Below are 15,858 nucleotides of genomic sequence, written 5' to 3' on the forward strand. Positions count from 1 at the left end.
TCCCTAAAACCTAGGCAGGAAGACAGGATGGCTCTCCCTGCACCCGAGGCAGACCCCCTCCAGGGCACATGTACACTAGCTCCTTTTCTTACCTGCCAATTTAATGTTAAATTCCCACCCGCCTGTAAGTGGATGCCAGCCCTGTGGCATGTTCATGCCCACGGACTTCCCCAGCGCTGCCTCAGTCTGAGTGTGTGGCCTTGGCACTGCGACGCCCCCCGCCCACAAACAGAATACGTGCACATCCTTGCACTCTGGGCACCAGGCTGATGTTTAATTTTGAATGTACACAGGGTGTGCACACGGCACCGCACTGGGCAATCATTCTGATTCGTCTGATCAAAGTACGGGGTCCTTCATCTCCACACGAGGACAGGGGAGGTGTCTGTGGTTTGCAGCAGCCCCAGCACAGACGCCCCTACTAAAGAAAAGTGCAGTACCCAGTTCTGTATAAGAATATATTATTTAAAAGACAGTTTAAAAATAAAAATTCTGTACAGCATCAAGAAATTCCCTTTTCCTTTTTTTTTTTTTTTTTTTTAATATCTGTGAACAAAACAGTTCTTAGAAAGTGTGGTCTTGCGGTGCAGCTGCTGAGAACGCCCTCGCCTCTGAGTTGCGGAGTCCCACGGAGCTCAGCCGCCTGGTCCAGGCCGCAGCCCGTCTGCTGCTGTCTGCAGGCTCAGTCTGCTGGGAGGAGGAGAAGGACTACTGGGCTCGTTTCTGTTGAGATGAAAAATGCTCAGGAGACATCACACACATGTCACAGGATCACACACAGACAACGCCTAAAAAACAAAGGCATTCGACATACTCTTGACCATGTTTAGGCAAAATCGAACAATTTTGACCCCTCTGCCTAGCTGTTAAAAGATATGATCTGACTGGAAAAGGAAAAGCCACCGATTACTAAGCACTTGGGACATGCCAGCGTCCTGCCCGTTTCACTGCTAACACACCGGCTGAAACGCTGTCGCTCCGTCCAGCTGGAGCCTGGGCACTGAGGCTCAGACACGTGAGACACTCGTGCCCACCCCTCAGCTTGTAATTGGCAGAGCACAGTGTGTTGAGGGCTGGGGCCTGCCATTGCTTCTCTTGCAAAACCAAATCCAGTTCTCTTACCCTGAGCCTGAGCGCTCTACACCTGGGAATCTCGGGTGATCCTTTAGACACCCGAGTGCTGTGACCTTACCACGCCGAGGCCAGATGGGCTGGTTTGCCTTTTGCACGGGCTGAACGAACGGCGGTAGTAACAGGTGCATGGGAGCACGCTTACAAAAGCAAATGCTTTTTATTTTTGAAAAGCTTTTTAAGAGTGTTTTCCCTTATAAGAGGTGCCAATGGCTAATTATCGACCTTTTCTATTAGCTAATGCATGTCTCCCTTTCAGAGCCTAATTGTAGTAATTATATGCAAGAAACGCAAGTTTCACATCCTTAAAAATATTAAGACTTTCTCTGCCCCCTCTTCTCCCTCTTCCCACAGATTTTCAGCACAATCCCCGCTTGAGTCTGAATTATCATACCCACTGAGACGCCGACTCAGACCACATTATCTTCGCTGTTTTTCACATCCCTGCTTTTCTCTCTTGACCTGTCGGCGCCTCCAGATGTCAGGCTCTCAGTCCTCTGTAACCAGGACAGAGGACACAGAAGGCACAGATCAGGCTCCAGGAGGCAGCGAGCACGTGTCTGCATGTCTGCCAAAGAGCCTCCCATCGGCACAAGATGCCTGAACCATGTAACAGGGACGGACGTCTACAACCTTGGTGTGCCAGAGCACACACGGCGTGAGCTGTTCACACTCAGCTGTGTGCAGGAGCCACCCGCCCTGCTGTTGGAGCCTCGCCGCTCATGGCCACTGTCTGGTGCTTGGACAAGGAGCTCACCATTGGATACAGCATTCAGCCCCAGGGGCCTGGCGGCAGGAAGTGCAGGACCCAAGGCCCTTCTGCCTTTTCTGGGGTCTGTTCTTTCTGGGGGTGGGAAGGCACCTTGGAGGGTCCCAGGGGCCCTCACTGGGCAGCCAGGCCTGGGCTTTGGAGACTCGAGGCCTTCATGGAGATGCTCATGGATGCCCCGGGGACCAGCCAGGGGGAGACCTGCTCTGGCATCTATTCTCTGAATCACTTGCTCTTAGGTGTTCGGAGTCTCAGGACCTCTCTGTGACCTGGTAGAAGACTTCACCTAGAGAAACCGGTTGCCAGTCTGAATTGCCAGTGGACTGGTAAGCATTTATTGAGCACTGACAGTACGCCCAGTATTGTGTATCACAAAGCAGTTTGAGGGAGAGAGAGCTGCAACTCAGCTCTCAGTCGGGGCCTGGGGGCATTCCTGATGGCGAGGAAGGGGTGTGTGGGCACAGTAACTGGGGGCACGCTGCCTGAAGAGAGTGTGCAGTAAGGGTTGGGGGAGTGATGCTGGCCACGGCCGGATGGGGACAAATCATGAGGCGGAGACACTGTTCTACCTCTACTGGGACCCCTGGGTAGGGGGCTGGGAGGGTGGCCCAAGGGGGAGGCCTGGATGGCTGGAGGTCAGGTGGGGATGTCCATGGGGTCCCAAGAGGCAGGGGGCCCTGAAGCAGAGGTCTGTACACACTGGGGTTGGGACTTGGCCAGACTAGCGCAGGGGCTTTGCAGAAACCCTCTGAACTGGCTCTGAGCTGGGGACCTGGACCTTCCCCAAACAGTACCAATCCCAGCAGTGACGCAAAGCCAGACTGTCTCCCTGACCCCTGGGAGGGGCCAGGTTGCCACGCTGAGAGCGCCGTGGCCCAGCACCAGGCCACGGGTGGTGGCTTTCCCAGTGCCGCACCCCTCGCTGAACGAGGCCAGCTCTGGGGACGGGAGGACAGGACAGGGCCCCACCAGGGGCCAGGCACTGCTCTGAGGGATCTGCGGTGCGTGAGCTGCTGACACACTTGGCTGCCTTTTGGGGGGGCGCAGCCTTGTGTCATGTGCCTCCCTCAAAGGAGCAGAGGGCTGGGTGTCCTCGGCCTGTGCAGCCGGGTTTGCTGAGGGTACAGGCCCCCTCATTCCACTGGTCAGCTTTCTGGTGGGGTGGCCGTGAGCTCCTATTGGAGGGGCCTGCTCCCAAGCCAGGTGAGTGGAGTGTGACGTGCCTGTGACCTGCATGCCACAAGGAAGACCACGTTTCTAAATGGTGCATTTTACCTCCCTCACGTCGTCATCCATTTGCTTCAGCTCTGCATAATGATCTCTGGATTCCCAGAGGGGCTGCAGCACAAATTCCTCCACCGCCGGGAAAAGCTGCGGAGAGACAATGGTTCGCTCAGTCCATCATCTGCACAGCGATGGAACACATTTGAGAAAAACGGGTGTCAGGCCCTCTGCATTTCAGGGGGTCACACAAGAGGGTCCACGCCATGCAGGCAGCGGCATCCAGACCGAGGTTCTCAGGCCGCGTGAAGCCCCCAGACAGGTCACCACCCACCATCCACCGTTTCCAGGGTCCCCTCTGTTTCCTGCTTTCACATATCACACAGACCTGGCAAAAACCACTCGTTGCCCTCCCTCCTGTGTCCTGCTGTCAGTGCCGCAGTTTCCCACCTTCCAAACGCCAACCTTGCCCACTAGCGCTGAGGGCCTACAGGCCAGAGGAATGAGGCCATTCCCACCATGTGGCCTAGGGCCTCCGCTGCCACTCATACCTCTGCCCTGGTGCCACGGCTCTGTGCTCCTGCCCGCCACTCACACCCCACATGTCCCCTGGTGACTGTTCCTTTGTCTGGGTCTCAGCTCAGGGGGCTACCTCCACTTGGAGCCCTCTGTAGCCCCTGAGGCCAGCCCCTTCTGCCCTGATCCCCAGCATAGCCCGGTTCCTGCAGGAGGTGTCAGGGGCCAGGGCCCTCCTTGTAGGATTGCACAGCCACTAGCACTTGCTGCACAGGACAGCTCTGAGGTTTGGGGAAGGGATGCTACAAATAGGAGGGCAAGTTCCCAGAGAAGTAGGGGTCTATGGGGTATGAGGAAGGGGGCTCTGAGGTAGATCTGTAGGTTGGTGGGTGATGTGGGGCCAAGCTAGGGAGCCCTAGATGAAGCAACGGGCTCAGAGGTGGAGGTTTGAAGAAAGGTGAGGGCCAGGAGCTGTGGACTGTCCTGCAACACAGGAGTGCCAGGGAGGGTGGGGCTGAGTGCCCTGTGCTAGGGGCATGGGGAGCCATAGAAGGTTCAGGAGACAGAGAGAGAGAGTTTGCTGAACAGCAAGCTGGTGACAGCTGTGTGCTGGATGGAGTATGGGCAGGTTAGGAGGTTCTTCTGAGGGTGAAGATGAGAAGGGCTGGCAGGGACTCCCACCTGGTGCCTGGAGGGAGCAGGGGCACTGTGGAGAGGGTCTCTCTGGGAGCGAGCAGGGTGGGAAGGACAGGGTGGGGAAACCAGGTGATGATCTGGACATGCTGGAGGGGGAACCGCCATTAGGCAGGAGCTGAGCAGGCAGCCACAGCACACAGGCGTGTGTGAGTGCCTGTGTGTAAGCATGTGAGCATGCACACGAGTGTGATCTGTCATGCGTCATCTGGTACATGGTGGTGGCTGCTCACCTCGGTCACTGTTTCAAACATCGGGATCAGGACGAACTTGATGAACCCGATCTGGGCTGTGGCTTTGGTCACTTTGTCCCGGTCCATGAAAGGGGCCACAGGAAGGCCTTCGGCTTTCTCGCGGTCGCTCTGTGGGGACGCAGGAGATGGCAACATTAAAGGGAGGCACACCACGGACTCTGGAGAACTCTGAGGGTCACTGCTCTTGGAGAAAAACAGGCTGATGTGTCACCAGCCCACCTGAGGTGCACTAGCAGTGACAGGGGTGGACGGGCAGCTGCACCTCGGGGGCCGGCTGGAGCGCTCAGGGGACCGAGGGCAGGGCACAGCGGGGGCCAGCGAAGTGCACTCAGGGCTGCTGGGAGGCAGGAGAGGCCACGGATCTGCCGTGGTCCTGGGCCCACTGGGAGGCCGTAGGGAGCGGCTGACTGTCCTCCCAGCACTCTGGTCAGGCTGCGTGGCTCTGCCTGGGGGCTTCCCCACTGCCACGGCAGGCTGACCTGCCTGCTCTCTGCCACCCTGGGGCTCCCTCCTGCCTCTGCAGCTCTAGCTTCCTGGCTTCCGGGCCATCTGCCCTACGCGTCTGTCCCTACCAGCTGCTCAGTGAGCGGTCACAGAGGGCAGTTTTACATTAGCTTCTCCAGGCTGTCACTGCCCCTTGTGTCTCAAATCATAACCCATTCCATTTCTGACATCCGCTTGCAGGGACGGCTTTCTGGGGCCTGCAGAAACTGTCCACCCTCGTGCGCCCACCTTGTTTCAAATGGAGCCTGTCAAAGGGGCTGAGGAGAGTGACAGGTCTGGCTGCTCCGCAACACTCTTACCTGCATAAAATATTCTTCTAATAAACAGTCTACCCAGGGCTCTGCAATTTCCATTGGGCGGACCTCATTAGAGATATCACAGCATTTTATCAAAATCATCTTCAGCTGAAAAAGAGGTCTGGCATGAGGCATGGACACAGGACACAGCGTATCCCGCTGCCACCCCGCGTGTGGGCCTGGGCTGGCGTCACGGGAGGGGTCCGGGCGGTGGTGCCGGCCAAGCGGGCTGCTGCCTCCCTCCGAGGGTGCCGCTGGTGTGCCCACACGTGCGCGCGTGCACACACACACACACACAGAAGGCGTCACTGGGAGGCAGAGATTAAAGGGAAAAAAGGGACCCCTGGAGGTGGACGGTGCTGGGACCCCTGAGCCACCACGTGGCCTCGCTGTCCCTGCCACTGACAGCAGAGTGTATGCCCTTCAGGTCCTGCTCTGGCCCCTCCTTGAAGCCCTCCCAGCTGCCCCCTGCCTCTGATGGTGTCCCCCACCACCCTGCCTGGGGGGGCCTTATCTCTTCGGTGCTGTTCCCCAGGTGGGGCATGTCTCACCCTCCCAGAAGACTCCCCCCTTCCGAGCCTGGTGAGGTTGAGCACATGTGGGCCCCTCCGAAGGACATGTGTCAGGCCCAAGGGCTCAGCCAGAGCATTTCCACCTGAACCAGTCAGGTGGGTGCCTTCAGGGGCGGCTGCAGAGGCCTGGCACCACATGGCCTTGCTTGGCTCCGGGGGCAAATGACCGTCATGGGGAAGGGCTATTCTGCCCATCGGGGTCCACGGCTGACTGGGCGCAGGTGCACCGGCACGTGAACTCTGGCTGTGGGCCGGGTCTGTGCAGGCTGCCTGCCCCCAGCTCTCCCTGGAGGGAGGGCTGGGGAAGGTGACCTGCAAAGCTCATCGGCTTAACCTCAGGTGAACCCTGAGGTGATGTGGCTGCCCTTTGTCCCTTGCACAGGATCCTCCTTATTGTGCCTGGGAACTGAGCCCGGCCTTTCTTGTCTCCCTGCAAGCAGTCAGCCTCCAGACTGCAGGTGATTGCAGGGTTCTGCCCACAGGCCTTTGGGGAAGCTGGCTGCGGGCCCTGCTGTCCAGGGGGCTGCACAGAGGCCTCAGGCCTCCTATGGGGTCTTGGCTGCAGCCCTGTTCTCCACTTTGGCCCAGAACCTTGCCATTCCTGTCCTCCACCCTCAAACCCCAAGTCCATAAGGAGGCAGGAGCTTTTGTTCAGGCCCTGTCTGTGTGCGTGCCCCTGACCCTTGCCTGGTCCCGGGGTGTATGGAACACTGGGGAACACTGGGCACCCGGCCTCTTTTGCCCCTTCACTCGCACAGCTGCAGGGAGGGAGCAGAGGCGCACTTCCTGTCCCAAGTGACCACTGGACACTGGGCAGGAGACAGTCTGGCCTCCCGCCCACCTCCCGTCTCTTCGGCTGGCCTTCCCTTACATTTCAGGTGGGAAACGGGTATCCGAAGGGCCTGGGCATGCTTCCCTCCCCACCCCCAGGGGCATCCTCGCCTTCACCCTTCCTGACATCTGGGGGCAGCAGCGCCCACACTCCGTGGGCATCTGGAGCTAGGCGTTGCGCCCCAGGACTGCACCCCTCTTCCACCTCTGGGAGGGGTGCTTCGGGAGGCCCTGCCTCTGGGGACACATTCTCCTGTGTTCAGTCATTGATAATGTGAGGCCCTCGCTCGTAGACTTTGTGTATTATCTACAATTCAGTTTTGCAGGGTGGATGGCCCACGGAGGGCTTGGCCTACCAGGGACTGGATGGTCAGGAGGTCAGCCTGATCTGTCCTTGTTCATGACCTTCGAGTGATGGAAAGTGATAGCATGGCACTGGCTTTAAAACTGCCAGGATGCCAGAGGAGACTGCAGGCTGAGACAAGGCTCACAACCCTGTCTCTGCAGATGGGAGGGATTTTCATGCCTTCTTTTCTCCAAGGGCAGGCCCGGGTGCACCCTCCCATTGGGGGTGCTCCCTCCCCTTCTCTGGTCTCCCTGGCTATGGGGGTACCCAGAAGTGGGGGCCAGGTGGGGTGCTGCATCCTAAGGCGTGGGGGTCCTGCCAGATCCCTGAGCTGCCCCACAAAGCCTGGGACTCGGTGTGTTTTCTGGGGCCTTGTCTTCGGGGAGAGCCCACCTTATTCTCAGGAAACCAGAGCGAGATGGCCTGCCTCACTGCTTAGCACTTTGAAACCAGAATTGGAAAACGCAGCCTCTAACCAGGATGGGGGCCGTGCCAGGGGGCATCCCTAGTAAGAAGTGTGACTTTGAAACCAGCTTTGACACTCACTCCAAGGCAAGGTTAACGACTGGTTTCTTGGTTTCCAGTCTGAGCTGAGGGGGGCTCCTTTGGCAGCCGTCCCAGAGACGCTCACAGCTACTTACAAGGGTCACGTGCTCCTCGTTGCTGTAGTCAAAATTCTTCATCGTTTCTTTGAAAGAATCCATAATTTCTGCATGCCGTGCCATGTCAGTGGCCAAGATCAACGTGATTATCCCCTGAATAGTGAAAGAGCAAAGGGTTAACACCTGCACAACGCCAACAATCACTCAGTGAGCACCGTGTGTACCAAGCCCTTGGTACACAGCACTCGGTCCTCATGCCAATGCTATGTGTGTGGCTAAGTCACTGTCCTAAGTCTTAAGATAAACAGACTGAGACTTAACCTGGACTTCAAGCCCCAGTGGGTGTTAGTGACCCCCACATGCTGTGTCCTTGCAGAGTGCAGACCCATCTGGGCCTGCCAGGACAGCCCACTTGCACATGGCAAGCCTAACATTGTGCTTCCTCGTGACGTGTAGCAGGTTTCAGCCAAGGACACATGCCTCCCCTCGATCTAGTAACCTAGATACATGGTTTGTTCCTTCTAGATCTTCTTGGAGGTCAGTAACTGGTTTTTCAGGAATATTTTTTTCTATTGTCTAATCTGTATGTGATTGTGTGTACATTGCTTGCGAACGATCAAAGTCAGATTATATTTAACAGCATTCTTCCATTAACAATCTGCAATGAGAATGCAATGATTTTTAAAATATAAATATTTTTTTACCTTGTTAACCAAATATTGCCTTAGGAGAAGTAGTATAATTTGAAATCATGAGCATCCACCATCCATTCATGCATCCACTTACCCACTTATCAATCCATCCATCTACCCATCCATCCGCCTGTGCACTCATCCGACCATCCATCCATCATCTGTCCGTGCATCCATGCATCCCACGTTTACAGAACACACATCCGTGTTGGGTAGGATATTGTACTTTTCCAAAAAAAACAACCCAGAAGCATCAAGTACAAGCTCAAATGGGTCAGCACAGATCTTCTCAAATATATCTCGGGAGGGGAAATATCACTGGCATTTGAATAATGCAATTTCTCTGTAAAAATCTAATTGTGTTATTAGTGAAGGATCTATTCCCATGAGGAGTTATCCCTCAAAATACTCAAGGACAAAATATCATTAAAAATTGGGACAAGTGATTTTGCCCACATAAATAGCCTCATTTTAATGTAAGTAGAGTGTCTGAGGCAGGACGATGCTGGTGAGTCCCTGTGGCAGGCGGTGTGAAGGTCCAGTCCATGGGGCGCTGCTCTGCAGCTGGGTGCCCTCCCTCCCCCTGGGGCGCTGCTCTGATCCCCGAGCAGTGGGAAGGCTGGCCCCCTCTTCAAGGCTTGGCCCTTCGCCTACTGCAGAGGATGATTTGCTGTGTGACCACTGCACCACGGAGCGCCCGTGTGCTGGGTGGTTCCGTAAACACGGTACAGAGGCCAGAAAGGCCATGGATGAAGGTGAGGTAATTGTCCCGGGAACTGGTGATTCAGTGGTGACTGTAATTAGGCACCGCATTTAGCTCTGAACTTCCTGGAAGTGTGAGTAAATGGGGAAACAAGGGTTTATGAGGCTGCTGCCGTGATAAAGGGAAGCACATCAGTTCTCCAGGAGGGAGCTGAGAGTTTTCCCAGCACTGATTCCAGTCTTCATCGGGTGCGTCTTGAAGCAAGGCCACCCACATGGAAATGAGGTGGGGCAGCTCATGGGGCTCCCCATGAAGACGGCTCTGAGCACGGCACCCTGCGGCTGCCGTACAAAGTACCACATTCTGCGTGACTCAGAACAGAAAGGGACTCTCTCATGGTCTGGAGTCGGAAGTCTGAAATCCAGGTGTGGGCAGGGCTGTGCCCCCCGGAAGGCTCCAGGTGGGTATATGCGCCTGGTCTCTTCCAGCTTCCACGGCCCAGGCAGTCCTTGGCCTGTGACCACGTCACTCCCAACTCTGCCTCCGTGTTCACGTGGCCTTCCTCCGTGAATCTCCTCTTGCCTCTGTGGGTCTCACGAGGATGACTGTCGTTGGGTTTAGGGCCCAGCTGGATAATCCAAGCTCATCTTAACTGGACATCGTAACTACTAATCACAGCTGCAAAGACTCCATCCAAATAAGGCCACATTCACAGTTCTGGGGGTCAGGGGGTACACATGCCTTCTTTTGGTGGGGAGGGAGGTGCTACCACTCAACCCACTACCCCCCAGGAGATCACACTGATATCGTCCCCCTGCTGAGAACGCCAGGCGGAGTGCAGGGTGGTGCGGGTACTTTTTCCAGGGAGTTGTAAGTTCTCGAGGACAGGCAGCTACTCTTGCCCTCCTCCCAAGGGTCTCTCATCTGAAAGGGGTGGCAGGCCTGCCTGGTCCCGGGGTGGCAGGGGACAGCTGCCAGGGCCTGCTAGGTTGGTGCAGGCTGTCGTCCGGGGCCTGGCTGTACTCCCCAGCTCTTTGGTGAGTTACCTGACCTCCACGAGCTGCCCTCCCTGGGCTGCCAAGGAAGAGGACGTGTCTCAGAGGGTTAAGTTAAATGGGGAGTACGAGGTGCAGGTCAATGGACTCCCACATATGCATGCCAAGGACACACTTCTTGGGAGCCACTGGGCCATGCAGGAGACAGGGCAGGAGGGCCAGTTTCCCAGGGCCCCTAGCGGGCACTGTTGTGATGGGGAGCTTCTGGGAGCCACTGGAGAGGGGGTTTCTACTCTGTGGTGGTGGTCACTGTGTCCCCAGAAGTCCCCCCACTCTGCAGTCGGAGGGCCCCTGCACACCTGTCTGATCTGCTTGAACCCGTCTGGCTGCACATTGGAGAAGATGTTGCACTCAGGCTGGGCGAGGATCTGGAAGGCCACGGCACAGTGGTGGTTCTCCAGGGGCGAGATGTCATTGTAGCGGACGGCCAGCTCTGTGCGGGCATTGATCTGGTACCTGGAATCAGGGAGAGGGCAAAGGGGGCCTCAGGCGCCCACACACTCGGAAGCACCTCACAGCACCGAGGTGTGTAGGTGGCGGCCACAGAGGCAGGAGGAAGGCCCGGATGCGCCTGGCCTGCTTCAGCACTTGCCCCTGGCCCTCCTGGCTCTGTGTGGCCCCTGGAACTAGATCCCCCAAGTCTCTGCAGTCCCGCGGGAAGGCACCGCCCCTGAGCCTCAGCTTTTCCCTCTTACTAGCCCTATGGGGGTCAGGTCTTCTGTCACGGCACCTTGCAAAACCTTTTAGTACGTGCAAAGGCAGACATTTGGGAGAAGAATTAGATGTGTTTTCCCATCAGGTGCTCTGTTCCAGGCCTTTGCCAGCTTGTGCTTTGCACATCACTTGTGAGGGTGCAATGAGGGACCGGTGGCCATGGTGAGAGCCTCCTTTGCAGAGCACAGACTTTCACACCCCAGAATCTTCTCTGGTCCTGACAAGTGACAGTAAGGCTCTAGGCACGTCTGATGTCATTGCACATGCAAATTTGACGGAAGGAACGGCTGTGTCACTAGGACACACACCTGTGCCTCACGGCTGGCTTGGCAGTTACATGGGGTGGAGCTCTGTGCCCTTGGCCCCCAGAGGCGGGAGTGGGCCAGTGCTCCAGAAAGCCTGTCCGTCCTGGCCCCTGTGGCCCCCTCTCCTGCCCGTCCCCTCGCTCAGCCCTAGCTGCCCGCCAGCCTGTCCCATGCAGGCCTCACTCCCTGCTTCAGGGTGCTGGGGTGGGGAGAGCTTGGTACTGCCAGAGCTCTGCCTGTGCAGACGTGGAGCCTGGGTCCAGGACTGAGAAGGGGTACGGCAGCCCTTGGGGTTTGGTAAACTTAAGGGTCCTGCCCAGGGAGGCCCAAGGCCTGGACACAGCCCCAGACTCACAGCCCCAACTTGGAGCGGGTCCAAGCACTGAGCTAAGAAGCTCTCCTCTGATACCCAGGGTGTCCTTTAAAAGGAAAAGAGAGAGGAAACCTCACATACGTGTTGTTGTATCCTGGATGATCCAAATCATGGCAGATGGCCGCTGTCATCAGGGTCAAGATATCCATTTGGGAAAATTTCTCCTGGATTAGAGAGAGGGTGGGATGGGATGGCAAGGGGCTGGGCTGTGGTGGGAAGGGATATGGGGAGGAGGAAGCCCCTTCCAGTGCTGGGCTGGTGGGGGGCACCTGCCCATCTCCCGGCAGGCTGAGGAGGGTCGGTGTGCACCTGCTCACAGAACCTGGGAGCAGCCTTGCCCATGGGGAGGGAGGGGCTGCTGAGGAGACCTGAGGCTTCCCCACTGTGTGTAGGGCCGTGTCCTGGGCACCCCCGCATCCCACCTGGAGCCCGCAGAGCCCGATCATGCTGTACATCATCTGGGTCACACAGAAGCAGTGTCGGAAGTTGTGGAAAGGGTTGTTCCTGTAGTTGTCATGCACACAGAGCTGCAAGAGAGACAGAGGGTCCCACCTTGCCCTGCTGCCAGCGGCAGAGGGTCCCGGCCTTGCCCCACCACCCGGTGCACCTGTGTGCCTGCACTGCCAGCTGCATTCCTGTGTTTGCTGAAGGGGAGAACCAGGTGGCCCAGGGGCCTGAGAGGTTCCAACGGGCGCCCCTCCGGCCCCAAGGAAAGGTGTGGGGCCAGGCTTTCACCCAGGGCTTGTGGACTGAGGGGTCCCCAGAGAGGGGCTGAGGAGCCTCATGGGGATGTGGAGCTGGGGAGGGGCTCTGGGCACCCCCTAGTCACCATCACACCTTTTAATATTTAAGCTTTTAGTAGTTGGTTCTGAGCAGTACTTTATTTAAGAAAAGATCTGCTAAACACACACACACATTTTCACACACACCCCCCTCGACATACTTGCTCACACTCACACACACTCACATGCAGCCACACCCCCCACAAACATGCCCACACCTGCACACTCACAGGTGCACACCCCTGTACACTCACTGGTGTGCATACCTGTACACTCACAGGTGTGCACACACACATGCACACTGCTGCTTTAGGAGCTACTGCTTCCCTAGGTTTTTAATAATTTTCTCACTCACCGGAGCAGTTGCTTAGCAGTAAGGAGTGCTCTGGGGACACACAGACTGGCTGGATGTCCCCACAGAACTCTCACCTCTTGCCTCCCTTGGTAGGCAGCCCAGTGCCACTGGGAAGGCACCAGACCATCCGTTCCCCTGTAACCAAGGACCCTGTCCAGGAGGGACAGGAGGGGGCCTGCCACCTACCAGCCACCTCTTGAGCGTGACGGGGTTGATGCTGAAGTCCCTGACCAGGCCAAGGTCATGGTACATGTGCTCCAAGCAGCTCAGCATCTGCGGGCACATGAGCACAGGGTGTCAGTGTGGGCGGCCGCCGGCCCTGGGTTCCACCGCCCTCCACAGTCATGGAGGTGCCACAGGGCAGCCGGGCAGCTTCTGCAGGCCTGCCCCCAGAAGGGGAGCCCTCCCTTCTGGGAGCCCCCTAGAGCGAAGCTGTTAACTGGGGGCTTCAGGACCCTATGGAGGGGAAGCAGGGGTTTGAAAAAGCAGCCGGGGTTTGGAAGTCAACAGAATTCTATGCAAGAGGGACAGTGATTGGAGGGGACACTCTCCTCCCAAGGACCACATCAGGGACGATTTTACTGATTTCCACACCGGAGACACAACCTCAGGCGGTCAGCACGCACTCTGAGCCCCTGGGACGCAGCTCCATCTAAGCAGGGGCTCTCCCTGCTTGAGCCGGGTATGAAGAGGCTTTAATGACTTGACTCCCAAACACTCTTTGCTATGCCCGTCTGGCTCATGGGCACTAGGCAGGCTTTTGACTGTGTCACTTGCAGCGCCTGGGAGGTAAGCCTCCCGGTGCGAGCTTCTCCCCCTAGTCATATCCCACGGAGCTGTCTTCGGTGGAAACCCTGTTCGAGCTGAAACAGATTTGTTTTTGGTCCCAAAGAGGATTTATTGTCACTGTTTAAATATAGCTCAGAGCTTTGGAGCTAATTAAGCTAAAGAAGAAAGATTAAATGATTTTTAAAAAGTGAGAGTTTGACAAGGGAGGAACAACCTAAGACAGGCACAGTCGCAGGGGAGCCATCAGGTGAGAAATTGGGGATCAACAGAGGTGAGGCTTATAACCTCACCCACCCTGTTTTGAGAGAAATCTCCTGCATCCGTGGATGTTTTATTGTCCTTGTCTAGCTTGGATTAACACTTAGTCTACAGGCACACACCTGATCATCTACATTTGCTCTCTTACAGCACTAAACTATGTTTTCTACCTTTATCTTGCATCTACCTACCACTTCAGCATTTTATTAAAAAAAATAATAATTATAAGGGAGAAATGTGGGATTCACATATAAATCAAGTATAAAAATCGAACGAATATTCATATTTGACCTGATTGTCTATAGTTCATAATGCATGATCAAAACTGAAAGTTTCTGTGATGACTGCCCTTGTACTGTTCACCATGTAAGAACTTGTTCACCATGTAAGAACTTGTTCGTTATGCTTCAGAAGATTGGAGACTGTTGAGAATTAGGTTTGGGGTGGATTAATGATTGTGCATTGAGTCCCCTATACAGAATTTTATTGTTGTTAACAACCATTTGATCAATAAATATGAGAGATGCCCTCTCAAAAAAAAAAAAAGTGAGAGTTTGACAAAGTGGGCTTTGCTTTCTGGGGAGGCAGGTCTTGGATGGAGAGCCCAGGGAGAAGGGGGATGAGCAGAACAGGGACAACTTCCATCCCGGGGGCGCAGGGCTCCCCTGCCCAGGGCCGCACACCTGGGCCCTGCCTCCTGCCTCACCAGCAGCCTCCTGCTGTGGAGGCAGGCAGCCCCTGCTGGTGCCAGGGACAGCTGCCTGGTGGCCTGTTTACTGTTTGAGCTCTTCCCCAAAGGGTATGTTAGGGACTGCACCATCTCCCTGAATCAGTGTGCTGAGGTCCTAACCCCACTGTGTGACTGTTTGGAAAGAGGGTTTTTAAAGAGGTCACATGTACGGAAGGTCACATGAGGTCCTGGAGGTGGGTCCTGGGCCACTAGGACTGGTGTCCTCAGAAGAAGAGGAGACTGGGACACAGATACGCGCAGAGGGATGACCACGTGAGGACACGGAGAGCAGAGGGCCCTTTACACGCCCAGGAGAGAGGTCTCAGGAGCCACCCCTGCCCGCATGTGGACCCCAGACTCGCAGGCTCCAAGATGTGAGACAGTAAGTCACTGCTGTTTAAGCGGCGTGTCTGCAGCCCGTCACGGCAGCCCCAGGGAACTATGCAGGGCGCGCTACCACATATCCAGCTTTCCCTGTTACACAGTCTGTGAGAATGGGAAGCACTGCGGCATCCATGGGGGCTTTGGAAGGAACCCCTGTGGGAGCAGAGACCACTGTGGCATTGCACAAACCGGAGTCCCATAGGCCCCACGTGGGGGCTGGGATGTCCCAGGTGGGATGAGCCTGCAGCTAACTGCACACTCTCTTCTTCGAGGGGACGGAACCGATGTGCACCGGGCAGACTCCCCCTGTCCCCGCCCCACCAGTCTGTACGCCGCTCTGGCAATCCTGGGGAGCTGAGATGTTTGCTGTGAAATCAGATGCAAGACTTGGAGATGATCGGCAGACAAAACCATCTGGTGCCACTTACGTGGCGGCTCTGGAGCAAAAGCAACTCCTCTGTGCGTCTGTTTCTGCACTGGCAGCCCAGGACGCCGTGGCAGGCTGGGCTGGGCATGGGGGGCAGGCATGGAGGACTCATGGGGGGCCAGGAGTCCCACAGCCTCAGGCCAGTGCTTGCGCTGCCACGTGGGCTTGCTGCAGCCCTGGGAGAGCTGACATGGCAGTGAGGGGGCACAAGCGCACTGTGAGGTCATTTCCTCATCTGGTGTGTGACCCAGAGGACGCCGGGCTGGGCCCAGCAATGCCTCCACTCTGGGGGAGAAGGGTGAACGCCACCACGGGGCCCTGATCCTGTTCTCAGGGGGCGCGGCTGTGGGTGGCCAGATGTGGTTTGGAGGGCGGTGGGCTGTTGAAGTTTTCCAATATCCCTTTAGTCATCCTCTCTGCTGCCCATGGTCCAAAACTCACGGCATCCTCAGATTCGCCAGCAGCAGGGCACCTGTATGGTGGCATCTCTGGACTGTCACCGCAGGCAGTTCGACACTTTATGGGAACACTGGAACCTCATGTCAGGCTCCCTGTG

General features: G+C 56.5%; 1 protein-coding gene across 6 annotated transcripts in view; it reads right to left on the minus strand.

Annotated features, from left to right (window-relative positions):
- Positions 1 to 253: 253 nt before the first annotated feature.
- PDE9A (phosphodiesterase 9A) overlaps positions 254 to 15,858 on the minus strand; it is a 92,025-nt gene continuing 76,420 nt past the window's right edge. For 3 of the 6 annotated variants that reach the window (XM_073231284.1, XM_073231288.1, XM_037014786.2), the window contains 10 exons: positions 12,901 to 12,987; positions 12,000 to 12,104; positions 11,659 to 11,741; positions 10,485 to 10,641; positions 7,775 to 7,888; positions 5,388 to 5,492; positions 4,564 to 4,692; positions 3,176 to 3,271; positions 1,526 to 1,628; positions 254 to 788 (listed from right to left, as the gene is read on the minus strand). In XM_073231284.1, coding sequence (XP_073087385.1) covers positions 1,542 to 1,628; positions 3,176 to 3,271; positions 4,564 to 4,692; positions 5,388 to 5,492; positions 7,775 to 7,888; positions 10,485 to 10,641; positions 11,659 to 11,741; positions 12,000 to 12,104; positions 12,901 to 12,987 — 963 coding nt within the window. In that variant the 3' untranslated portion in view covers positions 254 to 788; positions 1,526 to 1,541. The remainder of the gene's footprint in view (positions 789 to 1,525; positions 1,629 to 3,175; positions 3,272 to 4,563; positions 4,693 to 5,387; positions 5,493 to 7,774; positions 7,889 to 10,484; positions 10,642 to 11,658; positions 11,742 to 11,999; positions 12,105 to 12,900; positions 12,988 to 15,858) is intronic. The other 3 variants (XM_073231286.1, XM_073231285.1, XM_073231287.1) reach the window with 3 other exon arrangements.

This window comes from Manis javanica, chromosome 3 (assembly GCF_040802235.1).
Source record: "Manis javanica isolate MJ-LG chromosome 3, MJ_LKY, whole genome shotgun sequence".
Taxonomy (NCBI): Eukaryota; Metazoa; Chordata; class Mammalia; order Pholidota; family Manidae; genus Manis; species Manis javanica.